The sequence below is a fragment of the Equus quagga genome, chromosome 12 (genome assembly GCF_021613505.1).
Source record: "Equus quagga isolate Etosha38 chromosome 12, UCLA_HA_Equagga_1.0, whole genome shotgun sequence".
NCBI classification, from domain to species: Eukaryota; Metazoa; Chordata; class Mammalia; order Perissodactyla; family Equidae; genus Equus; species Equus quagga.
In genome coordinates this window covers 105,098,325-105,125,972 of record NC_060278.1, presented here as the reverse complement: position 1 = coordinate 105,125,972, position 27,648 = coordinate 105,098,325, and the positions used below count along the sequence as shown (strand labels likewise).

Below are 27,648 nucleotides of genomic sequence, written 5' to 3'. Positions count from 1 at the left end.
TTACCGTTCTGATGTACTTCTAGGCATAAAAACACCTTTTCAAAACAATACAAAACTGGGGGCCAGCCCAGTGGCGCAGTGGCTAAGTTTACACGTTTCGCTTTGGCGGCCCGGGATTTGCTGGTTCGCATTCCAGGTGCGGACAGGGCACCATTAGCTGAGCCATGCTGAGGCAGGCGTCCCACATATAAAGTAGAGGAAGATGGGCACAGATGTTAGCTCAGGGCCAGTCTTCCTCAGCAAAAAAGAATAGGATTCGCAGCAGACGTTAGCTCAGGACTAATCCCGCCCCGCCCCCCACTCCCCCCGCAACAAACAAAACCAAAATGGATGCCACATTATATACACGTCTTGTCTATCAGTCTAAGCCAATTTTATGTTGGATACACTTTTCCATATTTGTCACCGGGCGCAGAGTATCCCATTGTCTGGAAACACCATTGCTTATTTAGTAACTCTTTTCCTGCAAGGCATCTAGTTTGTATCCATCTAGTTTGAAAGTAATTCTGTGATAAACTCTCTTTGCACAGAACACATTATTTCTTTAGGATTAAATTCTTAGGAATAGAATTACTGGGATGTATGAACATCCGCTCTCCAAAAGGAAGCTTTATGTTTTATGACCATGAAAAAAACGTGTTTTACGTTTAAAGTACTATTTAAAGTATAAAAAATAAAAACTGCCTGATAATTTTACACCCAGAGTCAATATTTGGATGAATACCCTTTCCAAATATCTCTATGTGTTGTACACTCATTTGTAATTTATACACATCAGAGCATACATCATACAACGCTTTTATTCAACACTATGTCATGGAGAGCTCTAAAGAGGGAACACAACTTCATGGATAAGAAGACAAACTTTGGTGTCAGATCTGGATTCAACACTTATTAGTGATGTGACCTTGGACAAATAATACTTAACACCCCCAAGCCTTAATTTTTTTCCTCTGTTCCATGAGGATGTAATTGCAGCAGCTACCCACAGATTGTTAGGATTAAAATGAGGTATGATGCACATCCAGCTTTGCAGTGCAAGTGCTCAGCACATGTTACTATGAGTATTTTTATAGGCTGCATGCTGTTAAAGGATGCACAACCTAAATTAATTCAATGTTTCTTGGTGGACATTTATGCTGTCTCTAACTTTCCTCTCCTCCAGATAATGCTGGCATGGACATCTTTCTATGTGTGCGTGTGCATGCTTGCCCAAGAATCTTTTTAGGTTGAATTTCTAACAGTGCACACAGTGGGTCAAAAATACATATATTTAAATTTTTGATATGACATCAAACTGCCCTTCAGAAATATTTTACCAATTAGCATTCTTAATAATAAAATGTGATTTCTTGAAATGTTTATCAATACTAGATAATATCAACCTTTTAAATTCCTAAAATCTGATGAGCACAAGAATCCTTCTATTTTCATTTCTTAGGTTTATAATGAGGCTGGTCATCCATCTTTCCTTGGGTTCACTGACCAATGTCTGACGTATCTCTATTATACATGCTAGGAATATTTTTCCCCTAGCCCAGCATTTAAATTTCGTGTATAGTGTTTTAAATTAATTTTTAACATCAAAATTTCTAATGTTTACTTGATAATTTTTCCTCTTCCTTATTTTAAAAGCCCTTTGAATTCTAACTAAACATTCAAACTGGAAACACAGATCTGAATGTGCTGACACAAGTAGTATTAATCTGTAAATGAGAAAAAAGGAAATTTGCATAAAAATTCAGTATCATCTAATTTTAAAATTTAATTTAAATTTAAACCTCAATTCTCCACCAAAACCAACTACATACAACCATAAAACAACACAGGCGTTCATAAAGCAAAACAAATATACTAAATTCCTGTCAGCAGTCTGGTGTATACCCTTGTAGACATGTCACACTCAAGCAGTGGCTGCTACTTCTGAAGAGGGAGAAGGCATTCCCACTTTTACTTTGATGACTTCTGTGTCTTCTTTTTGCAACAAGCACAGTCCTTTAATAGTAGTAATTAGAGATATTTTTCAAAATAGCTTCATACAAAAGTAAGCGTTTCAACAAAGTCTCCAAGAATTATGATGAAATTGACTCTTTCCAAACTTGCCAGTTTTGCCATCTACACGGGAAGCCAGAGCGGTGGCAGGAGCCAACTTTGGTTATAATGAGAGAAATCTAAGGAAGGTTATGCTGCACCCTAGTGGTTCAGATGTCACCAACCCTTCAGTTTTCTTTAAATTGCTCACTTAATAACACCACAGGAAAGCCCCTTAAAACAATGTCATTTTCTTGTGAGTTTTGAAGTTATGGTCATGGTGGTTTCAGTGTATGACATAAACATCTCACAACAGAGGAAACTAGCTGAGGGCTCCTGGAGGTGTTCTACCAAACACCAGCCTTTGCTGCTACAAGGGACAGAAGAATGAGACACAATATTTAAACAAGATTCACTACCAAAAAACTAGACTTGAACACTGACCACCAGTGATAGGATAAATTTAAATAGATCTTATCATAAAAAGAGCTCACAGGCCTAACTGCTACCAATTAGAGACCAACATGAATTACTGAGAGACTCTGCTGAACGTAAGTCTGGTTTTCTGTCTGAAGGGCTCACTTTATTTTTTTTTATTTTTTATTTTTTTTAAAGATTTTATTTTTTCCTTTTCCTCCCCAAAGCCCCCCTGTACATAGTTGTATATTCTTTGTTGTGGGTCCTTCTAGTTGTGGCATGTGGGACGCTGCCCCAGCGTGGTCCGACGAGCAGTGCCATGTCCGCGCCCAGGATCCGAACCAATGAAACACTGGGTCGCCTGCAGCGGAGCGCGCGAACTTAACCACTCGGCCACGGGGCCAGCCCCTAAAGGGCTCACTTTATATCCAGGTTCAGAGCACTGTGGTCTCATCCGGGGCCACCTCTGTGCGCTCAGGAATGGGCCAAGACCTTCCCTCTCAGTCCCTCTTTCCTTACTGCGTACACTTACTGAGATCCACTAACTGAGGCTTTTCTCTGGACGCTTTCACTTTTTTGTGGCAAAAGGGCAGGCCATTGGTCTACAAACGGACCACCGGGTTCTCAAATGTTACTTACACGGAATCAGATCTAGTTAAAGCTGTGATGTATCGAGAAGAGCAAAGTTAAGAAACTGTAGTTCTGTTTCCAGCCTTGCCTCTTACTAAACGTAGCTTTGGCTAAACTATTTAACCTTTAAGCCTTGGTTTCCTCTTATCTAAAAGATGGATAACATCTGCCTTGCTCAACGCATAGATTTATTGTGTGGATCTCTTGGGAAGATCTAAGAAAGAGTTTCTAGAAACTGTAAAATGCTACAGAAATGTAAGCAACAGCAATTTCTCACTCACCTGTGTACCGGACCAGCGTGCGTCCTGTTGAAATTTCCCAAAGTTTAGCTACAGAGTCTTTTCCACTTGAGAGAATGTATTTAGAATTTTTGGAAAAAATGGCAGAACAGACTTCAGCACCGTCATGTGCTTTCTCAAAAGTTGTGATGCATCGATTTGAAACACCGTCCCATAATTTGATGCAGCCGTCCTTGCTACCAGTTACATACATATTGGCACTAGGATTGTAATTGACAGAACATATAGCATCGGTGTGTTGATCTTGAGGATTACAAGAGACAAAACATTGAAATGTGTTGATATCATAAAGCCGAAGAGTAGGATGCTGAGTCCCAACAAGTATAAAGTCTCCAGAAGGATGAAAAGAAATGGAGCGTAACATTTCAGCTTCCTGTTAGGACATAGACATTAACATTAAGTGACCAACGGGTGAACAATTAAAACCAGAGGAATTGCAGAAAATATTTAGCTGATGCAAAAAATCCATAAACCAATGATCAGATATTACACAGGCATGAGAAGGAACAAAGAACTTTTTGGAATAGATCAATGTATCACTCGAACAAAGATTTCCAAATCTCTCCAAATAGTGTCCCCAAAGGGACTCAGAAGCCCCTTTAATGGTGAGATTATTGCAAAAACCATAAAAGTGAACATTATTTGCAAATGAACACTGGGTGAAGTCAAAACGGAATATTATCAATCTATGATACATTTACACACGATTAATGGAGGAAGATAAACACAACTTGTACATAAGAATACCTTCTTTAATTTGTCTCAGGACTTCAAATATTGAATAAAAAATTAAGTTATTAAAAGGTGGAAGCCATACTAAAACATTAGTATTTCTGAACTGCATATTCAAAATAGGGTGCATCAAACGTCACTTTTCTAGTCAACACCTGATAGTTTCAACTAATTTTTTGATTCCCATAAGTTGTACTTTAGTGAAGTTGGCTGTATTTTGTCTTCAAACAGGAATCAGCAACCTTTAAAGAGTGATATGGATTCTGAACCCTTGTCACATGAACTGTGACCAGCAGTATCCCTGACCAGCCAGAGGAAGTGGGTGCGTGATGCATGTGAACCACATGCCAATAGAAATGGATCTAGGTGCTATCTGCAGCGTGCATCCTTGCTGTTGCACTCGTTTTAGAGGATGATCACGGAAACCACTTTTAAAAGGAGAACAGTCATACAATATCTCGTATCTGAGGAAAAAAACGTAAAGCTCCTTTCCAAACATTCCTAACCTGGATGTATTTGAAGGCTCTTTTTGCAGATGGTTTGGAATAATCAAATAATTTAAGAGTATAATCCCTTGAACCAGAGGCAAGGATCTGTTCTGTTGGATGGAAAGCAAGACACGTGACTTCATCCACATGGTCATAAAGAGTTCGAATCACTGGGTGGTTTTCCATATTCTGTTGTGCAGTCTCATTCATCATGACCTAGACCAACAAGAAAAGAAGAGATGCTCAAAGTGTAAAATCAGTTTGACTGAAAGCACACAAGCTACAACTATGCCAAGTTAAAGCTGTTTAAACTATTCTCTCATTCTGCCAAGAATGAGCAACAAAAGGCAAACAGGAAGTTACTGGGTTTTTTTACCTCAATGGGCATGGCGCTTTTGGCCAACATTCTTTCTGTGTCAAGTATCTTTATGGAAGCATCAGCAGATCCAGTAGCTATTAACTGTCCATCTCTACTATAGGTAGCTACCCGGCAGGGTCCTTTATGGGATGTGACATAGCATGTTTCATACTCTGAAGCCTCTGGGGACATGGTCTGGACATCTGCATCAAATTCCAGGTCAATTCCTGTGCCAGGGGCAACTGTATCTGAACGACCAATTGCATACTGAACTGCAGTATCATCATTTTCCATTCCTGAAAGGAGTAAAAATTAAGGGCATAAAAAAATGTTATTTTCAAAGGCCAAGACAAAGTTTTGGATCCAAATTGGGAAAGATGTTTGCCAATGTTCACTTACTATTTCTTGGTGCTGCATGACTCTTAATATTGTGAAAAAATTATGTACAATGGTCTGGGCGCATGCACAGTGATAACACTGTAAGGCAATATGGGTTGTGGAAGTTAGGCTCCAACAGGTCAAGTCAACTCCTCTGATTTTTGCCTCTAAAATCTTCTACTTTAACCACAACTACAGAAACTCAATAAAAATCAGTTCTGTAGTTAAATTGTCCATTTTTTCCCATTCTAGATTTTAATATTTTCAGTCTGAGATCTGTGAGTAGCAGCTCTGAAGCTCATTCAGTCAGATACGTTGTTAGCATTAACACTAGTGAAACATATTTGGAAGAATGTTATTTATATCGACTCAAGTTTATCAAGAATATGCATTTTAAATTTAATTTTATATATCATATAAAAATGTTTACTAGTGTAAGAAAAATACAGATGAAAAATAAACATGTCCTCATATTATATCACCCAGAGATTATTACTGTTACCATAGTGGTATGAATTCTTCTGGACCTTTCTCCATGCATACAGTTGTTTCACTTCTTAACAGAAATAGAAAAACGAAACCACATTATACAACATGTTGTAACTTACTTGTTCAATTATACGCAGTAAACATTTGGCCAGCATAATAAATGTTCACCTACATCATGTTGTTGGATCCAATTTTATGGATATAAGAACATTTATAGGGGCTGGGCCTGTGGCTGAGTGGTTAAGTTCGCGCGCTCCGCTTCAGCATCCCAGGCTTTCACCGGTTCGGATCCTGGGTGAGGACATGGCACTGTTCATCAGGCCATGCTGAGGCAGCATCCCACATATCCCAACTATCCCACATATCCCACATATCATAACTAGAATATACAACTATGTACTGGGGGATTTGGGGAAGAAAAAGCAGGGGAAAAAAAAGGTTGGCAACAATTGTTAGCTCAGGTGCCAATCTTTAAAAAAAAAAAAAGGAACATTTATAACCAATTTCCTATTGTTGGGCATTTCAGTTATATTCATTTTATTTCCTCAGGACAAATTCCCACAAGTGGCATTGCCAAGTCCAAGGGTACAAACGTGTTTGGTAATTCTGTATTTTATCGAGTGCTTTCTGTGACCCAGGCAAGCTCGAGGATATACTGCTGAGCAAGACAAGGTCCTGCTCTTTATTGAGCTTGCAGACTTCTTTGGGGGAGGTGTGGACTGTGTGAGAAACAAGCCCAAACAGTAAAGGAAATTTCAGACACTGATTCTGTTATGAAGGAAATGGCACTGTTGTCTTAGAGTAACTGCAGAGTTACAGGGAAGATAGTAGGGTTATCTTAGAGGTGAAGAGGACTCTGAGATGACATCTGAGCTGAGACTTGAAGGTCAATAATACAATAACAGCAAGCTTCAGATAATTTGTATAAGGATCCTGAGGCGAGAACTGGCTGGAAATCTTTATAATCTGGACATTGCTTACTCCTTCAGTATCTAGATACTGTACTTGATACCTACTAAACACAAAACTAAACAGAAATAATTTCGAAAAATTCAGCTCTGTGAAAACATCCAAAACCTTGCCATGGGATCAATGACTTTACACTCCCAAGCTACCTAGTTTGATGAGATGCAGGAGCTGCTCCGAGGGCGCGCAGACAGACTGAGGCTTGATCTCATTGATGAGGCCGTTAGCAATGCTGATGTAGCCGTCGTAGAGCAGCTGGCTAATGATCAGCTTGTAGAGCTGCTGGCGGTCCCTCAGGCCCACTTTAGTCCTGTACATCTTGAAGCCGTGGAAGACAATTTCCCTGCAGCTGCAAGAGGAAACAAGTGGATGGTGAAGGGCAGAGGCACTGAACCACAGAAGCAACACAGGAATCTGGCCAGACTTGCAGGCTTAAATCCCAGCTCTCCCAGCTACATTACCTTTGGTCAGTGACCTCGCTTCTCTAAGATCAAACTCCTCAGCTGTTAAATAAGTTAGTGAAGGTTAAACAAGATGGTGCATTGAGCATAGTGGCACAAAGAAATAATTCAAATCATGTTAGCTGATATTTACAGAATGTCTCTTCAACTTTTCCTCAATGTCAAACTACCCACCTGCAATTTTTATTCTTTATTGCTATCCCAGAATCTTCCATTTCTTCTGTTAATAAAACACTGACTGGTGTTTGCAATAGGTAAGACAGCTGCTATTGTCAACGTCTAGACACCAGCTGAGCTGTATGTTTACTAATACCAGTTATGTTCTTTTCTTTTTTCTTTTTTTTTTTTGCTGAAGAAGATTTGCCCTGAGCTAACATCTGTGTCAATCTTCCTCTATTTTGTATGTGGGTCATGGCCACAGCATTGCTGCTGACGAGTGGCATAGGTCCAAACAGGAACCGAATCTGCAAACCTGGGCTACTGAAGCAGAGCATGCTGAACTTAACCGCTAGGCCATGGGGCCAGCCCCAGTTATGTTCATTCTTAAAACATGTTTTAATGCAACTGAACTTGTTAAATTATATAATTGAGTTAGATAGTAAACCAAAATATAAGGGCAAAAAAGGTATTGTCCTATGAAAACAACGAAGCTGAATGCTTTGAAAGATTGAAAGGTGAATTGCTTAATAAAATATTGGCAAGTAGGATATGGCCAAGAAAATTATAAAAAAATGGAAAAAATCTGAAGGATGATGCACTTAGACTGATTTACAAGTATCTTTACAAGTATTACAAGGTTCTCCCTCAGTCTTAGAGTGAAACAGAAAACTGTATATAACGGTTTTGGGTTTATGCAAAAAAAAAGGACAGGAATTGGTGGATATTAGAAAATTTGATTATCAAAATTAATGTCTGTCTGTATGTGCACATTTGGACAGATTAACAGAAACTGCAGGAGCCTGGGGACAGTAATAAAGAATAAAAGTTGCAGACAGGTAGTTGTGGCAGAGAAGAAAACTGAAAGGCAGAGCACAGGACAGAGGAATACAAGCAAGAGGCGGCATGAGCGAGGGAGCGGCCACACCAGCACCTCTTGGCACTGCCATACTTTACAGGGGCGACTCTGGGAGGTGGCGATGTGGCGGTGTTAGAGGAAGAGGTAGGGATCTATGTTTTCTTTTTACACAACTCCTTCTGGAGAATTACTGAGGCTATTGATCCTAAGAACAGCTGACGTTTACTGAGTGCTTATCATATTTTATCTCACTTAATCCTCGACACCACCTTATAAAGGAGGTCCTGTAATCTTTTTACAGACGAGGAGGGGAAATACCTTGCCCGTGGTCCCACAACTAGTGACTGGAGGAACCAGGGCTAGAACATAGGAGCTTTGACTCTGGAGACTGCACTGTGCCTAACCACTACCTGAGGTGCTCCTCAAAAACTGAAAACTAGCTAAAGTTTATCAGACGTTCCGTACAGTATCTAACATATATCGTGTAAGCAACTAATATACATTACCTCATTCAATCTTTATCTAATCCTATTTTAGAGATGGGCAACCTGAGGCCAGGGAGGTTAACTCACTCAAGATCAAACAGCTTGCAAACGGCAGAGCCTGAATCCTAACCCAGGCTATTTGACCCCAGCCTTCGTTCTTATTGCGCCGTACTGATGAGTGTTAACAACAACTATCAGTAATTAAGCACTTGCCAGACACGGTGCTAAGCACTTTTTAAGCAGTAGCTCACTGAATAAAATCATTACATGTGTTTAAGTACATGTGGAAGCAAAGGTACATAAATCTATGCTTGTGTAGACAATACTAGGACACGAGATGATGAAATCGGCTCACAGAGGTTAGGAAACCGAGTGAAGGTAAAAGGTGGCTAACTCGCCTAGGGTTAAAGTGGCCGCCGAGACTGCCCACGCCAGAGCCCAGAACTTAAACACTATTCCATCCTGTCTCTTCACCCACGCCAGGAGCATCATGGGGCGTACAACAGGATAAAGAAAAGACAAGACAAGCCCCACTTCTCAACTCCCGTAGAACGCTCGCTCGCTGGGCTGGTAAGCGCCTAATTACCGTCCCCAAATTGCAGGTGAGGTCGCCGAGGCCCGAGGACAGGAAGAACCCGACCCAGGGCTGCTGTTTCCAGAGCTGGAAGGGGGACCAGGGCGAGAACACAGGCACCCCTCACCGCACGCTCCGCTACCACCCCGGCGCAGGGGCGAACTAGGGAAGGAGGGAGGGAGCGAGGCCTTTGAAGAAGAGGAGGGGTACAGGCCCAGCCAGGCGACTCAGGGCGAAGGCCACCTCGCTCCCTATCGACCTTTCCCGCCTCGCCCCGTCCTTCCTGTGGCCCCCGAAGAGCCTCAGCCCACCGCGCCCGCCACCCCCCTGCCCCCCGCATCCCGGACCCCCGGTACCCGCTAATCCAGCTCTCCTGGTCTCCCGCTCTCTCCTAGAAAAATGGAGGCGCGAATCCTGCCCGATCGAGCGCACGTTCACTGCGCACGCGCACAGGACAAGGCGCCGAGCGCTGCGCTATCGATCGGCACCACTCTCCCCTGCTCTTCTCTCCATCTTACCAACGCCTTCGAGAGGTTTGTTCACCTCCTCTCACTTTATCTTTTACGCGACGACTCTGACGCCAAGGGGCTGCTGTCTCACCAGCAAATGTCAGATCCCGGACAGCACGAAGGGCGGTAGCACGGCCACGGGTTTAGCAGGCGGTTGGCTCCACCACTTCCGGGGCCTTACGGGGCAAGTGCGCCTGCGCGCCGTCTCTGCCCCGGCCGTGACTCAATCGCCGAGTTGGCTCTGAACCAATCAAAAGGCAGCGCCTCTCCAGCTCAGGCCAATCAGCTTCGGGGTCAGAGGGTTTAACTCTTATTTAAAATGAAGGCTTTGAATCTTAACGGCTGAGCTCTCGGGAGGACTCGGCGGCTTTCGGTCGGAGGCAGGAGCTGACCGGTGCGTAGACCTTGGGGCAGCTCTGTAAGGCGGGCGGGCCCGGGCGGCCGGGCCGGTGAGGGAAGGGTCGGGGAGAGAAGGTCCCCCTCCTCCCCGGGTCCCCCTCCTCATCCCCGTCCCCTTCATGCTCCGCGTTCCCCACCTCTGCCTTCCCGGTGCCCTCCCATCTGCCCCTGGGCACTGAGGCTCCCTGAAGATGCCGCCTGGTGTTTACTGGACATCTGGAGTGGATGGCGTTGTTGGGGCTGGGGGGCGACGGGTGTGCTGTCTGATGGGACTCTAGTATTCGGGGAGCATCTGGGAAGAAGAAACACATACAGGTCTTTGCTGTCTTGGGGTTTACGTCCTAGTGGGGGTGGGGAGACAGATCGAACTAGCAAGATGACTTCCAGCAGTGGGGAGCGTCACGGGAGATGTGCAACAGTCATGTGGTTTACTAGGGGTCACTGTGGTCGAAGAGCTGGGAAAGGCCCTCGTCCTGGCTGGCTGGATGAGTGGGTGGATAAATAACCTCCGCAAAGAGGCCTTTCTGGGCCGGTGCTCCTCAAACCGCAGGCCTGGACCACCTGTGTATCGGGATTACCGGGGAGTCCTTGTTAAAAATGTAGACCCACCTAATGAATCCGAAGCGTTTGGGCGTAGGACTCAGGTGTCTGTATATTTATCAAGCTCTCCAGGTGATTCTGATGTTTCATTGAGAGCTAGTGATCCAGACCGGCGCATGCTGGTCAACGGCGGGTGTTGTTAAAATGCAGGATCTGATGTGTTAGGTCTGGGGTTGGGCCTGAAAGTCTCCATTTCTAATAAACGTCGTCCTGTTGTAGATGTAGCTACTGCCCTTGACTTTTAATGTTCCCTCCTCCTCCGCAGGCTTCCTTGTTCTTTGAATTAACCGCTTTTCAGCAACATGCTCATTTCCTCTCCACTCTCCTTCATCTATGCAGACAGGAGCAGGTTTGACATGGAAGGAAAGGTCTAAACCCGCGGTGCCAGTAAAGCTCACGGTTTTCCCATTTAGAGTAGTAGGATCTCTGATTTGAAGGGTAGGGATCTTTCGAAGGTCGTCCGGTTGTGTGACTCCTGCACCTGGCTGTAGACCAGAATCACCAACAGTCTTCCTGGGGCTCTCTCCAGAATTTCTGGATCAGAATCTTATTTCAGTCTGCTTATTATTATTCATCTCCCTGAGAAGGAAAAGTATATTAAATTGGAGCAAGTCTGTAGCTTCCATAGCAGACTGTTGAATAACTGTCCTCAGGCCCCTGTTATCTCGTTCCTCTGCTGCCTGTCATTCTTAGGGAAAGTGAAGAAAGCGTTAGAGTGTGTGTGAAATTGTTTGCATAACACAAGCATATATTTCCTTTTCCTTTTTGTCTGTTTCTACTAACCCATTGCTTAATATAAGGACCCAGGCTGTTTAGCTGTGATTCCATCTTCAAGGTGGAGTTATTTGCTTATTTGTGAAACGAATGGGTAAGAAAAATACAAAAAGGTTTCTGCTTTCTTAGAGTTTATGTTCTACTTACTGGATAGGTGGTTGTACCTGAATCACAGTGTGGGCTTACTAAGTGTCGCAAACTATTTTTATTATTGATTTGCTTTGTTTGTTTGTTTGGTTCTTTTGATGAGGAGTATTGGCCCCGAGCTAACATCTGTGTCAGTCTTCCTCTATCTTGTATGTGGGATGCTGCCACAGCATGGCTTGATAAGCCATGTATAGGTCTGCCCCTGGGATCTGAATGTATGAACCCTGGGCCGCTGAAGTGGAGTGCACGAACTTAACCACTGTGCTACCGGACCAGCCCCATGATTTGCTTTGTTAATGGAGTAATTCATTCCCACAACATTGGCGTACATACTGTGCGCCAGGCATGTTCTGGAGAAGCAACTGTGAACAAAATGGGACTAAGCCCTTGCTCTCATGGAGATTGCTTTCTTTGGAGATACTGAGCAAGTAGCCAGATGTCTGACTCTGGGGAGAGAGACAGTAAACAATGTTATGTAAGATGTTAAGTAAGGGGTATGAAGAAAAATAAAAGAGAAATGGTCTGAAAGAGGACATCTGAGCAGAAAGCAAGCCACACTTGTATTAGGGGAAGAGCCTAAAAGGTAGAGGGAACAGGAAGTACAAAGGGCCTGTGGCAGGGATTTCATTAAGGAAGAAAGGAGCCCTATATGCCTGGTATGCAATAGACAAGAAGAGAAGATGAGGTCAGAAAGATGGTCAAGATCCACATTCTTTGAGACTTTATAGGCCTGTCTATGCAAGTAGGATTTTGAATTTGAGTTGAGGAACTAATGAGGGGCTCCTGAACCAAGGACCAACATATCTGACTTGTTAATGGGATCACTGGGCACCGTATTGTGAATGGACCAGAATGGGGCAATGGTGGAAGCAAGGTGACTTTTGGGAGCCTGTTTCAAATAATCGAGGGGAGAGAAATGTGGTTTGACCAGGTGAGAGTGAAGGTCATGAGCAGTGGTTTTTGGAGATGGGGCCTACAAGATATGCTGATGGATTAGATACGGAATTTGAGGGGAACCGTGTAAAAGATGATACCAAGACTTTTGACCTGAGCAACTGGCACGATTTGCCATCAGCTGAGGTGGGGACTTCTGTGAGAACAGGTTTGGGGGGTGGTGGGAGAGAGCAGGACTTCAGCTGGGGACATGTTAAAATCGAGATCCCTCTCTCATTACCAGGTGGAGATGCTGTGTAGGTGCTAGGAGTTCACGGGGAAGGTCTGAGCTGGGATGGAAATTTGGGGTCCTCAGCCTCTGGCTGGTATTGAAAGCCAGGAGACTGGATGAGCTCACCTAGGGAGTGAGTGTAGCTGGAAAAGAAAAGTGCTCTGGGCCTGAGCTCAGGGTGCTCCTGTGAGCAGAGGGGATAAGAAGTGTGGAGGTGAGGAGAGGTTTCCTCTGGATGTGTCAGGATTGAGATGCCTGGCAGACCTTTCTTGGGGATCCTGAGCAGATAATTAGATAACAGAATCTGGCAGTCGGAGGAGAGGTTAGGGCAGAAGATGCAAATTCCAGTTACCTCAGTAAAGCTGTTCGGAGCCCTAGTGCTGTAGCCCTGGTGCTGCACCCTAGGAAGGGTGTAGATGGGGAAGCGGAGAGTCCAAGGACTGGTTCCTGGGTCACCCCAGATACTCAGACAAGTGAAAATCAGGTTGATTCAGCAAAGAAGTTTGCGATGGGACAGCTGGTGAGGTGGGAGGCAACTCTTCAAGGTAAGTGAAGAAAGGAGTGGAAAAACTGTGATGGAGCTTGTCAAATGCTGCTGAGAACTACTGACCTTTGCATTTGGCGACAGTGGGAGTCAGACATGAGCCTGCTCCCGCCCTGCCCCCAGCCCCCCTGGGAACACAAGCCCTGTGGGAGTGGGCTTGAGGGAGGGTGAGAGAAGTCGTAGAGATGACGAGTGTGGATGTCTGTTCCAGAGCTTTGCTGTTAAAAGGAGAGGCGAGAGATGTGGCCATCGTTTGAGTCAGTTATGGGGTGAAAAGACCTTTTTAAAAATTTTTGAAGGCAGCAGGTATTGAAACAGGCTTTCATACACTGAAGGAAGTGATCCATTAGAGAGGGGATGATGGAGCAGAAGGACGAGTCAGTTGAGGGTGAAATTGGAGTGAAGTGGAGGGGCAAGGGTTGGGGATGCAGTATAAGAGGGGAGAGTTTGGTCTTCTGGGAAAGGCCCCCCGCCTGTACATTATTTATATCACATGACAAAACATTGCTCCCTTAGCTTTATTTGGACAAAGAAAAAATGTAAAATTCTGTTGTGGTGTTGAGGCTTTTTGCATCAGGAGCTATAAGCTTGATCTAGTATAACAACACTTTTTTTTTTTTTAATATGACCACAGGACATTGTCACCAGCAAGAACTTTTTTTTTTTTAAGATTGGCACCTGAGCTAACAACTGTTGCCAATCTTTTTTTTTTCCCCTCCTTTTTTCTCCCCAAATCCCCCCAGTACACAGCTATATATTCTAGTTGTGGGTCCTTCTTTAGTTGTGGCATGTGGGACTCTGCCTCAAAGTGGCCCGATGAGCGGTGCCATGTCCGCGCCCAGGATCTGAACCCGAGAAACCCTGGGCTGCCAGAGCAGAGTGTACGAACTTAACCACTCGGCCGTAGGGCTGGCCCCAGTAACAACACTTTGAAGCAGGTGGATTTGTATAAATTAAAGGTTCTTTTTTCTTTTCAGGCATCATGGACAGATCTAAAGAAAACTGCATTTCAGGGCCTGTTAAGGTAAATTGAATAATCTGTAATCTCAATCACATTTATAAAAGCCAAGTGGAGATTGGTCTCATATCTGGAATTCTTTTCCCTTTTACTTTGGATTGTAACTTTAGATTCCTCTGCTCTATTCCGGATATGAGTTAATCACTTTTCTCAGCATTCAGTAACATTTTGTTGATTCTCTCACCATAACTATTATTTTGTTGTGCTTTGTTTTATAATGAGCTGTTTAAGTATCTGTATTCCTCCATTGTATGCAGGATGATAATTTAGTACACAATAGGCACCCAATACGTGCCCGTGCTTTCTTGCTTGCCAGAAATTGATTTCTTTGCCATAGTTTGTTCTGGTCATGATTCAGGGGATGATAAGCTCAGAGGAGTGTCAAGCTGCCCTTTAATGAACCTTTCCTAGGAACCCACTTTGAGCCAGGTTCTGTGTCAGATGTAGGGGCTACAGTGGTGAAGAGCACCTATTTTTGACTTTGAAGAGCTTACAGCCCTTTTAGGGAGGTGTGTGAGCCAATACTATGCCTTACAATATGTATGTAGGGCCTGAGTACTTCCGAGGAGAGCTGCTCAATTCCGATTGGGATAGGCTGGAATCCAGGAAGCTTTAGCAGGGCAAGACCCCTGGCTCTTAGCTTTTAATAAATGTGAAGCAACTGGGTGAATGAGTCTCTTATATAAAGATCTTTTCATATAACTAATCTCCAGATTTTTTTCCTTCTAGGAAATCAACATAATATAAATATTGCTTCATTTTTGCTGGGGAGACGGGCTTGGTTTTAGATTCTTCTTCTTCAAATAAATGGATACTTATCCTGTGTTTCTGGCTGAAAATATAAAATGACCAATTTAGAAAAAGGCTAACTTGAGTCACTATATTTGATTCTCAATTCCTATGCTAAAGGTCATTTTAAAAAATTGCTCTATATTTAAAATGTTTCTTTGTTACTGCCTGAATGCCTACTGTGTTGTGGATGCTGCTAATTTCAGAGGTAATTGGCTTTTTACTTTGAAGTTGGAAACCTTCTCTTGTAAAGCTCTCATACCAGCGAGCTGGTGCTGGCCTCTGGGGCTTCCCTTCCCAGCGCTGCTTTCTAACGTATGAGGACATTTGGTCTGTTGAAGCTGGAGGAAGTCTCCCCTCCTCTACCCCCCATTTTAGTTTGATTAGCTCAGAGTCTTCGAATTAACTATTTTTAAGCTTGTGATAACCCACTTACAGGCATGTAAATCATAATTTTGGTAATAACTTTTTGAAGAACCCATGTTTGTTTCCTCTTTGCCAAAGTTTTTTTTTGGCTCAGATCCATTTTGTAAGCACTTGGAAAAGGAAACATTAGTAAATTAGTAATGAGCTTTTTTGGGAAAATCTGGCAAATACAAAAATTCAGACTGTCCTCCCAAACTTCTTTACTCAAAGATAAACACTTGAACATCGTGTTGTATTTCTTTCAGTCTTTTTTTAAAATATGTATTGTCAAAGAAATTTCAGTGGAATTGGGATTTTGGCATAAAGTTTCTTTACTGCAGCTTTTTGCTAAGTAATAGTTCCCAAGTCATCGAGAATTCTTAGTGCTTAATGTCTCCCTCTTTAGACGGAAGTTTAGTTAACGAACATTTGTTTATGGGAGCATGATTTTTAGGGGGGGTGTTGGGGATGGGGTAGGAGGTATCATTTAGGTATTTTTTTTTCCCCATATACTAACTATATTCTCCTGAAGCGCTGATTAAAACAGCTTTCCCCTTCCATCTCTTATCAGCGAAATTCATTATTTTGCTATACTAGGAGACAAACTTCGTGAAATTCTCAAAATATTCAGCTTTTGTTTGTAAAGACCATGAAGTTTCTTTTATTTTTCCCTCCCAACCTAGACTACAATTCCACTTGGTGATGGTCCAAAGCGTGTTCTGGTGACTCAGCAATTACCTCAGAATCTGTTATCTGCAAATAGTGGCCAGGCTCAGCGGGTCTTGTGTCCTTCAAATTCCTCCCACCGAGTTCCTTCGCAAGCGCAGAAGCTTGTCTCCAGCCATAAACCAGTTCAGAACCTGAAGCAGAAGCAATCGCAGGCAACCAGTGTCCCTCACCCTGTCCCCAGGCCACTGAATAATACCCAAAGGAGTGAGCAGCCTCAGCCGTCAGCCCCTGGTAAAGCAGCTTTTCGAATCTCATTGGATAATCATTTTTTTTAGTTGCTAAACAAAAGACACTGTGTAGACTTGTGTTTCTTGTTGGGAGCCCTAGTCTTTACATCATTTCTGTTGAGGGTGGGGAGAAAATCTGATGTCAGATTGAACTAACAGTGTCTCCTGTGGGCCAGGCCTGTGCTAAGAATACAGGCCTGATTCCAACCCCAAAAGTACATTTGAGGAACTGAAAAGTTTTAAGGTTCGGAGCACAGAGGGAAATCAGGGGGGAGTGGACGGACTGAGGCAGGCTGGGCGAGGTCACTGCTGGCCGTGTTGAGGAGTGGGGCTTCATCCCCTGTGTATTGGGAAGTTGTCGAAAGGTTTTTGAGGGACTGACTTGCCTTTTAGAAAGCTTCCTCTGGATGTGTGGAATGAGGTGGGGAGTAGCAGTGCTGGACCCAGGGGTACCCGATAGGGAGGCCGCTGGGGTTTAGGTCGAAGATGGCAGTGGCCTGCTCGGTGGAGCAGGGTGGATGTTGTAGTTATTATCTACCGGCTGTTGGGTGCTCACACACAGCAGGCTCTGAGATAAGTGCTTCCTTCATCCGCGTTGTCTCAGTCAATCCTCGTAACCTCTCTATGAAGTGGTCAGAGTTATTAACTCAGTTTTATGGAGGAGGAAGCTGAGACTCAGAAGCATTAACTTATCCAAAGACATAGCCAGGATGGAGAGGTGTAGACAAACTTGAGTATTCACCTAGGATGCAGACTGGATGGAACTGGGCGATAAACTGGACATTGGGATGGTACTTATTTGGACGGCATTAACTGAGAGAGTGAACCAGGGAGGGCAAACCCGGTTTGGGCTTGTGTTCAAGTATCGAGCAGAGCATACTGTGCTGCTGCTGGAGTTTGAAGGGCTGGAGACATAAGTGGAAATGTCCTAGATCGTCTCTGGATAATGAAATAGTGACTTTAGCACCCTGTTGTACAGCTGGTTGGTTGTACATTCTGCTGAGTTGGTGGCTTCTATTTTTACATTTCCCCTGGGAAAGTAATATCGTGGAAGGAAGGTGGCTGGCTTTGTCACACATTGTTGATGATTTGTATGTAGCGTATGGCAGTTGGCTGACCTGCCCAGAGGGGAAGAGGTGATGAGGTGGGAGCTTGTCAGGGACGGGAAGATTGGTGATTCTGCCTTAGAAGCTCTGCATTTGGAACCCGAGGGTTCAGGGAGAAGCTGCATAGTCTTGAGTCTTTAAATTATCGGAGGGCCTAACTCTATATATACGTGTCTGCTCGTTTTTACTCTAGAAATCTGTAAAGATTTCCTTCACCTGGTGGGAGTCAGATTAGGGTGTGGTAGTCTTTTTTTTTCCTATAAAGAAAACAAAAATAGCCCAGATTTACCATTCTGCACATACCATTGACATTATGGTGACTATTCTTTGATTCATCTCTATTCACGATTTTTAACATAGTCTGTATAGTTATTCAAACATAACTATAGTTATTCTCAAACAGGTTTTTAACTTATCTTATATAGGAAATAATTCTGAAAAGGAACTGGCATCAAAAGAGAAAAACGAAGAATCAAAAAAGTAAGTTTTATCTTATTTACAAAGTTAGGTGCTATCATTCCATTAGAATGACACCATTTGATTGCAGATTTAATTATGGGAACTCTTTAAAAAATAAAAAGGTCTTTATTTGCATTTAGGAAATATATGTTTCCAAAGTTCTAATCTTAAAAAAAGAAGGAATTTTAATGATTGATGTTTATTAGAGACTCAGATTTTTTTTCTATTGCTTTTCAAATTTAGAAAAAGTTTGTATGAGGGGCTGGCCCCGTGGCCGAGTGGTTAAGTTCGCGTGCTCCGCTGCAGGCAGCCCAGTGTTTCGTTGGTTCAAATCCTGGGCACGGACATGGCACTGCTCATCAAACCACGTTGAGGCAGCGTCCCACATGCCACAACTAGAAGGACCCACAACGAAGAACATACAACTATGTACCAAGGGGCTTTGGGGAGAAAAAGGAAAAAAAATTAAATCTTAAAAAAAAAAAGGAAAAGTTTGTATGAAAACCTTGTTACAGAAATATGTAAAAGTTCCCCTCTACCCTCAGAAGCAACTACTACATATGGTATATGTAGGTTTCTATACTTTTTTCTATTAGACAAAAGTGCAAGCTTGTTTAAAAACAAGATGTGGTCATGTTGCACAACTGTATACGCCTATGTGACTGTATGAGTATTTTGACAGTATTAATAGAATTATTATTTATAATAAATCTTGGCTATAATATCTTCCCCAGATATTTTCTAAAAGCCTGCTGTTGGTCTCTGAACTGTCTAGACTCTAGAACATAGGAGGAGGAGCCAGGAATGAACCCACAGACTTTCTGCTTTAGCTGCCTAATGGAGGACTTTCTGAGAATCTAAGTCCAACGGTTCTCACCCCAACTGCCCTGTGGGATCCATCCCACTTGCTTTGCCAGAGTGGTTCTCCACCCCAGAGAGTGTTAGCATCTCAGGTTGGAGGAGGCGGCGGCTGTGGTTAGTTGGCAGGAGGCCGGCAGAGGGTTCTGAAGCATTCCTCCCTCTCCAGTGACTTGTCTAGTCCTTTCTATGGTCTTCAGTGTTGTGAATAGGTTTGTTCTCTTGAGTGAGTCCTACTGCCATGGGACACATTTTGTTGAGTGCTTCAGCTCTAAAAGTCCAGATTTTCCTTGTCACTTGATTGATACAGCCAATAGCAGGTGGGGGAGTGAGGGTTTAAGGTCTGTGGTGACTCATTAACTGTGGTTATTAGCTTGGTTCTTGCAGTGGTACATACCGAATACAACTTTGAATATAAAATTATTCATAGGGTGTGCCTGCTACTCATTACATACTGTTAGAAAAGATTAGTTTTCTTCACATTTTAAAATGTTTGAATTCTTTCCTAGAAGGCAGTGGGCTTTGGAAGATTTTGAAATTGGTCGTCCGCTGGGTAAAGGGAAGTTCGGTAATGTTTATTTGGCGAGAGAAAAACAAAGCAAGTTTATCCTGGCTCTTAAAGTGTTATTTAAAGCTCAACTAGAGAAAGCAGGAGTTGAGCATCAGCTGAGAAGAGAAGTAGAAATACAGTCCCACCTTAGGTAAGTTTTCAGTTCCATACGCAAAAGAATGGTGTACAGAACTTAATTATTAAACAATTTTAAACTTTTTGGGTCTCCTTCATAGTACTGCAACAAGTTATTAAATTTGTCATTTTTCAAAAATTTATCTAGACTTAAGTGCTGTGGTCCTGAAAAATTACTTGAAGGTCATGTTTTGTTAATGGAGTAATTGATGTGGGCACATTTCTTTTTGGTGGCTAATTAAGGGGAATGATACCTCTTCTTCTGAGCTCTAAGCTGAGGTTGCAAACTGGCAGGCTTCAGGTTGACTTTAGCCAGTGGGTCTTTTTCTTTTTTCTTTTTTCTTTTCAGTGTTTTTTCAAACTTGAATCAGTTGCTAAATCCTTAAATATCTGCGTGTATCTGCCCTGTTTTCATACCTGGCTGGAGTTGAGAAGGGCTGCTGTCTTAGGCTGTGCTCCCGGCGGCCTGGAGTCCTCAGCAGCCCACATCTGCTGCCGTTCTGAGCACTGAGTTTGCACTGTCTGTCTCAGCGTTTGGCTATTAAACTGTCGTGGGAATGCCACGTACCTCTCTCTTTTTATTTGCAGAGAATTAATATTTAGTTGAATCTTTTCAACTAAAAATAAAGAATAAAGATGGCCTAAGGAGGGAAATAATAGTCCTAAATAAACCTGAGGTCCATTAATACCTTGAAATGCATGTAAACTGATATGTGGCTATGTGTATTTTCCTTAGAGTGGGTCTAGAGTTTCAGATTCTCAAGTGGGGTGGGGCCGGGGGAGTCTGTGACTAAAACAGCTTTTTACCACTGGTTTCATGTGAGGGGTTTGTTTGGTATTTAGTACGTACTCTTGTATCAGCTCCAAAACCAGGTGTTAAGAGTGTTCATCCTTTGTTGCAGGCATCCAAACATTCTCAGACTGTATGGTTATTTTCATGATGCCACCAGAGTTTACCTGATTCTAGAGTATGCACCTCTTGGAGCTGTCTATAGAGAACTTCAGAAACTGTCAAAGTTTGATGAGCAGAGAACTGCTACTGTAAGTTTTCATTTATTGTCCAGACTGATGCTGTTTCCTCTGTCCCCGTCCTACACAGCAGTGTACCTTTCACTGCAGCAGCGTGGGTTTTGTCTTATGGAAAGACAGCTTAATAGGATCAAATATTTGAAATGGAAAAATCAAAATGGCTTGGTTGTACCATATGTACAGATAAAATCAGGTACTTTGTGGCTGGTTTGTTTCCACAGTTGTTGTTCTGTGGAAATGTATATAAATAGTTGCCCTCTTTTTTTTTTTTTAATAATTTATTTGAGAATAGTTTGATTTACAGAATAATCATGAAGATAGTACAGATCTATTTTCTTCTATTAATAATACACACTTAATTCCTCCTATTAACATCTTACGTTAATGTGGTACACTTTGTCATAACTAATGACACTATTGATACATAACTATTAACTGAAGTCCATACTTTATTCAGATTTCCTTAGTTTTTCTCATGATAGACTAGGGTCATGGTTTTTGAGAGGAAGACCACAGAGGTAACAATGGTTGATGAATATATACTCATGAATATTTTATACTTTGCGTTATAATCCGATACTGCTTTATTTTGTTGCTCAAATTCTTCCAGCTTTGGCCACTGGGAGCTCTTTCACATAGTTCCTGTGTTTTTTGACATTGTGGGTGTCTGGTGGGTTTTTTCTTTTTTTTAGCACTTCCGTGCTTTCTAGTAGAAGATACTCCAGCCTCATCTTGTTTATTACCTATCCCAGGTCTAGAATCAGCCATTTCTCCAAGGAGCCCTGGCTGCTTTTATTGGAAAATGTTATTAGAAACCAAGATCTGGGTGCTAGATGTGCTCATTGCTACTAGAGTGTCCTTACTTCTAGGCTCTCAGCTGATGGAGGGAGCAAGGAAATATGTGTGTATACTCATCTGTGTATGTGCATGTATCTATAGATCTTTCCATATTTATCCATCTCTATCTATATGAAGCAAAACATGAGTCCATTACCACGTGGATCGTTCTCCCCTCCTCCTCTTGCTTATCTGTGACCTCCCACTCCAACCCTGAGAAACCTGGATTCCACCATCCATTTATTTATTCAATTCCAGTGGACCTGTACAGTGATAGCAGAATTATCAACTGGTTACCCCTGTGGGAAACAACTATATGCATTTAATGTTCATCCATATATTTTCAGGACTTGATAGCTCATTTCTTTTTATTGCTGAATAATACTCCACTGTATGGATGTACCTCTGTTTATCCCCTCACCTACTGAAGGGCATCTTGGTTGCTTCCAGTTTTGGGGATTATGAATAAAGCTACTATAAACATGTGCACGCAGGGTTTTGTGGTGCATGACCTTTCAAGTCTGTTGGTTAAACACCTAGGGGTGTGATTGCTGGCTTGTATGATAAGATTACATTTAGTTTTGTAAGAAACTTATAGCTGTCTCCCAAAGTGGATGTGCCATCTTCGCATTCCCTCCAATGAGTAACAGTTTCTGTTGCTCCGCATCCTCACCGGTGATTATTATTGTCAGGTTTTTTGGATTTTAGTTATTCTCATAGTCATATAATGGTATCTCATTGTCTTAATTTGCAATTCTCCAATGACATCCGAGGTTGAGCATCTTTTCATGTGCGTATTTGCCATCTCTATGCCATCTTTAAGGTGTCTGTTCAGATCCTTTGCCCATTTAATTGTTTTTTTGGTTGTCTTATTGTTGACTTTTTTTTTAAAGATTGGCACCTGGGCTAACAACTGTTGCCAATCTTTTTTTTTTTTTTCCAGCTTTATCTCCCCAACCCCCCCCGTACACAGTTGTATATCTTAGTTGCAGGTCCTTCTAGTTGTGGGATGTGGGATGCCGCCTCAATGTGGCCTCACGAGTGGTGCCATGTCCGAGCCCAGGATCCGAACCCTGGACTGCCGCAGCCGAGCGCGCGAACTTAACCACTCGGCCACGGAGCTGTCCCCTCTTATTGTTGACTTTTAAGAGTTCTTGTATATTTTGTATATGAGTCCTTTATCACACATGTGTTTCATGTTTTCTCTCAGTCTGTGGCTTCTTTTTTCATTCTCTTACTGTGTCTTTCACAGGGCAGAAGTTTTTAAAGTCCAACGTAATCAAGTTTTTGTTTTGGGGTTTTTTTGTTTTGTTTTTGCATGGATTGTGCTTCTTCTTTGTAATGTGAATGAAATTACTTGTTTGAAGATGTTGAAGAGTCTTAATTTGGGCTGTTTGTTATTGAATTGGCAGATGATAGGCCTGTTGCATGGTGGTTACTTTGTTTTGTTTCTTGGTGGAAATCTCTGGGTAGTATGTAGTATGTACACTAATTTTCTTTTTGGTATTGACTTAAAGGCTATTAAATTCAGGTGCATTTGCTTCTGCTATCTGATGGAAGCATAGCACTATTGGCTAATGAGCCTCTGGTCTTGTTTCTGCAATGAGGACACATGGTATTTTAAACTTAAATGTTTGCCCTTTGGATAAGTAGAAATAGATCTATTTCGTTTGCATTTTAAAATATTAGCTAACCAAGTTAGTTTCTTATTTGGCAATTAACATTTATACCACTTCTCAGTTTTCTTCCATCCAGATGGAATTAATTTTGGTGTAAGCAGATAGCTGTTTGAAGGAAATAAGATTGGTTCTTTCTAGATTCCTTAGTAGTTAGAATGAATATGTAGACACACACCTATTTTCCTTTTCTGATTAATTCAAATAAAACTAATTGTAGAGCCATGTTAGGGACTTATGCACATATCCACATTCTAATGGGGGAGTGTGGAGGAAGTCGGTGCCAGAGAACTCTGATTTAACTAGTAGCTTCTTGTCTTGATTTGAGCAGAGAAAACCTCTGGTCCTCTGGAATTCTAATGTAGGCTCTTAAAGCATCATCAGCTCAAATTTGGCAAGGGCATCTCTGCCTTCACTTTGTTTATTATGGTCTAAATTTTGGTGTCTGGCTTTTGGCTGAAAAAAATGAAAAATGTCCTTTCTGACAATAACATTTGGTTTCCACCCATTTGTTCAGTAAATCTTTTTGGTGTAGAATAATATTCAGTCCTGTCTAGCATTACTTTGGAGAACAAACCCTTCTCAAACTTTAGTCAGAACTAAATAAATTATTTCAGTATACTGATAATTTTTATCTATACGTGAAAGCAAATTCTGGCCTTGCTTGCTAGATCTTTCTTCACTTGAGATGGAAAGAAAACTAACAAAAGGACTGACTTGCTGTGTGCTTTTAAGCTGACTAGTGAATTAGGATACCCAAAATTTAACATGCTATTTAATGTGCCAGGACACCTCCTGTTAGTTTCTGTCTATTGTTCAGGATTACTTTCCTTGATACTCTTAGAGTAAATTTTTAGCGTCAAAGAAATCCTTGTGTTGTAAATTGACCTTGATTTTAAAAATAGGAATTGACTGTACTTGAAAGGTTTTTTAAAAATTGTTTTTTTCTTTTAAATTGTTTATATATCTGACTCCCTAATTTGTACCAATTTTCCAGTATTAATTCATTGCTGCTGGGCCATAAATTGCCGCGTGGGGATGTACTCACAGCTTATCCGTATGTTTCCTGTCCTTTTGTAGCATGTCTGTGCTATTAGCAAATCAGAAACTGAGCACTGAATACTCGTACTTCACGCTAAACCCAATATGTAAACGGTTTCTATTGATTTTTGTAGTCATCCATTGTTTTTAGTTTTTGCTTTAAAACCTGAAAAACATGTTAATTTATGTTGTTTCCTTGCAAAAGATCTATCTAAAATTATTACATGAAATCTAAAACAGATTTTTAATATTTTTTTATTAGTATATCACAGAATTGGCAAATGCACTGGCTTACTGTCACTCAAAGAGAGTTATTCACAGAGACATTAAGCCGGAGAACCTGCTCCTTGGATCAGCTGGAGAGCTTAAGATTGCCGATTTTGGGTGGTCAGTGCATGCCCCGTCCTCCAGGTATGTAACGCTAGAGGTGGCTTGTTTGGTTTAGCAAAAGCCCGGGGGGCTAATGATGAGCTAAATAGTAAAATACTTAAGCCTAGATGTTGTGCATTGGGACAGTTGACTGACACACATACTTTGGAGCAATTTAGGCCTGACAGTAAATTAGTGTCTTCAAGACCATTTTATTCTGCAACCATTTTGGACTATTTATTACCTCCTAGGGGTTAAAGATGCTTAATGTCCTTGGAGGCTAATGAAGGGGAAAGATAGTAAACAGGACAAGTATATGACAGAGGTGAAGTGCACGTGGAGGGGGGAGTAATTCCTGACATAATGCTGGGTGGAGACTCCACTGCTTCCTGGACCAGGAGAAGTTTCAGAGGACAGCACGTGCAAAGATCTAGAGCTGAGAGCACATGCGCGGTCTTTTAAAAACTGGTTGTCTGTCACTAGCGGGAGCTGTTGGCACCTGGTGAGGCAAACAACAACGAAGAATGTAGGCTTCATGGGATCACAGGGCTAAACTGGACTTTAACCTGTCCAGTGCTGTCACCATGGTAGGAAAGAAAGCGTATCCTTTTCTGAAAAGGATGTTCATGTACATGGGTGAAGGTCACTTTGCCCCGCTTCCCACACATGAATAAGCACAGGCACTCCTAGGTTAGTGGTGCCATCGTTTGAGAACCCCCTGGTGCAGTGTGCCTCACTCCTCTCAGTGACGAGGGCCGAGATTTCTGGAGGGGTGGCTCCACACTCCCAGGCACCATTCAGTTGAGCCGGATTGTGTGCTGACGGGCGCCAGCACTGACCCAGCACGAGCTCCTACGGCAGGGAATAAATAACTGAGAGAAAGTGGCAAAAACCTACACGGCCTCTGCTCCTGGTCTGATGTCTGCCCCCCACCCCCCCGCTTATTCCAACCTCTGTTATAAAACCTCAAACATACAGAAACACTGAACTGGTGGTTGATAACACACCCGTCTGTCAGGTGCCTACATTCCGCAGTTACCACTTGGCCACATTGGCCTACTTTTTTGCTGAACCTTCTAAAATAAGTTGCGGACATCATGATGCTTCATCATTCAGCACTTCAGTATGCATCTCCTAGAAATAAGGACACTGTCCTACATAATCACGACCATTATCACGCCCAAGGAAATTAACAGCCTTGTTAAGATCACTATTTAGTCCAAGTTCAGATTTCCCCAGTCCTCTACAAAATTTTATAGTTTTTAAAAATCAGAACCCAACCAATGTCCATGCATTGTATTTGACTGTGTATCTTCTGTCTAAATCTAGACGAGCTCTCCCCACAGTTGTAAATGGAGTTTTCTGATTTGTGCTGTCACTTAACTTGGTCCTTCATCCTATCTTTGCTGAAAACTAGAAGTTAGGTCTAAGTGCCTGAAGAATATTTTTGGCAAGAACACTTATAGGCCATCCCTAAAATTTCAGTATCTCTTATGTACCAATGATGCATCAGAAGGCACCATGCATCTCTAACCCCAAACCTAGTGCTTTCACAATGGACAGTCTTTAGTTCCTTGTCATCAACGTCACCTGGCTCTTAAACTTCTTAGCATATCTGTAATAAAAAACAAACATAGAACTCCAAATTGTATTTACAGGGAACTTTGCATGGCTGCTTTTATATAGTAGTGATCCTTTAAGTTTCTTACATTTTAGATCATTTAAGGTGGTTCTGGAGTGGACAAATTTGGGGTTCAGATTGGTTGCTTGCTATGTGATCTTGTGTATCTCCCTCTGTTTCCTATTTAAAAATGGGGATTTATAAAAGTACCTGCTTCGTCGCACAGGATGCGGCCTAGGAAAAGCGCTCAGTGTTAGCAGAACTTACTGATTTTCAGCAGCTGTTGGGATAATAAAACAGAAGCACATCAGGCTGAGTCTGCCTCCGTTTTTAGGAGAACCACCCTCTGTGGCACGCTGGACTACCTCCCCCCCGAGATGATCGAAGGCCGCATGCATGATGAGAAGGTTGATCTCTGGAGCCTTGGCGTTCTCTGCTATGAATTTTTAGTTGGGAAGCCTCCTTTTGAGGCAAGCACATACCAAGAGACCTACAAAAGAATATCACGGGTAAGACATACCTAGAAAGGACCCGTCACTCCTGTTAGAATGTTCTTATCAGCCTTAACTTTAGGCTACGATCTGAATATTTACCCTCTTCCCTCTAAACGACGTTTTGTGACCGTCTGTCACTTATCGTACTCCAGGTTGAATTCACGTTCCCTGACTTTGTACCAGAGGGAGCCAGGGACCTCATTTCAAGACTGCTGAAGCATAATCCCAGCCAAAGGCCGACTCTAAAAGAAGTCCTGGAACACCCCTGGATCACAGCAAATTCATCCAAACCATCCAATAGCCAAAAAAGCAAAGAATCAACTAGCAAACAACCTTAAGACTCTTGCAGGGGGAGAAGTCCTGGAGCCAGGGCTGCTGTATGATCTGTCAGGAACAGGCTACCGACAGTAACTTACTCTTGACTGCCTGCCTGTAATCGAGAGTGCCAGAGAAAATGCTGGGTTTTGTTTTGTTTTTTACTGAGCAGGCAGTGCCTTGGCCTCCCCCTTCAGAAAACTCCACTTCAGTAAACATGACACTCTGAGTGAAAATAGCCACGAGAATCATACTACCTTCACTGGTTTCATAATCTGGAGGCAAAGTTCAGCTGCACCGCCCCACGGCTATTTTGGATAAGGCGTCCTTGTGGAAGGCGACTTTGGAGTCCCGTTGTGGGGAAATGCTGCTTTGCCCTGACCTGATCAGTTAAAGAGCCGTGCAATAACCTCCCAAGTGCTGAGTGTGTGTGTAACTTATTGGGTGGCCAAGCCTGGCAAAGCTGTCAGAATGAGTATGTGATTTGTTCTTTTAAATGTTAAAAATAAAGATTTTGTATAGACTTATA

General features: G+C 42.4%; 2 protein-coding genes across 6 annotated transcripts in view; one reads left to right on the top strand and one right to left on the bottom strand.

The window, feature by feature from the left end:
• The window catches only part of CSTF1 (cleavage stimulation factor subunit 1), an 11,174-nt gene extending 1,065 nt beyond the window's left edge, over positions 1-10,109 (bottom strand). Inside the window, exons 1-5 of one of the 4 annotated variants that reach the window (XM_046679800.1) lie at positions 9,842-10,109; positions 6,938-7,137; positions 4,974-5,251; positions 4,616-4,813; positions 3,360-3,750 (exon numbers count right to left, since the gene is read on the bottom strand). In XM_046679800.1, the coding sequence (XP_046535756.1) occupies positions 3,360-3,750; positions 4,616-4,813; positions 4,974-5,251; positions 6,938-7,106 (1,036 nt within the window). In that variant the 5' untranslated portion in view covers positions 7,107-7,137; positions 9,842-10,109. The other 3 variants (XM_046679802.1, XM_046679801.1, XM_046679803.1) reach the window with 3 other exon arrangements.
• AURKA (aurora kinase A) lies at positions 7,146-27,648 on the top strand. Of its 2 annotated transcripts, none has more exons than XM_046679799.1 (11): positions 7,146-7,254; positions 9,233-9,319; positions 9,719-9,856; positions 14,439-14,485; positions 16,357-16,633; positions 18,161-18,215; positions 19,562-19,753; positions 20,640-20,778; positions 24,583-24,731; positions 26,645-26,819; positions 26,957-27,648. In XM_046679799.1, exons 1-11 carry the CDS (start codon positions 7,158-7,160, stop codon positions 27,140-27,142), a joined length of 1,542 nt encoding a protein of 513 aa, XP_046535755.1. In that variant the 5' UTR covers positions 7,146-7,157; the 3' UTR covers positions 27,143-27,648. The 2 variants fall into 2 exon arrangements, with proteins under 2 accessions (XP_046535755.1, XP_046535754.1); XM_046679798.1 differs by lacking the exon at positions 7,146-7,254 and adding an exon at positions 8,054-8,408.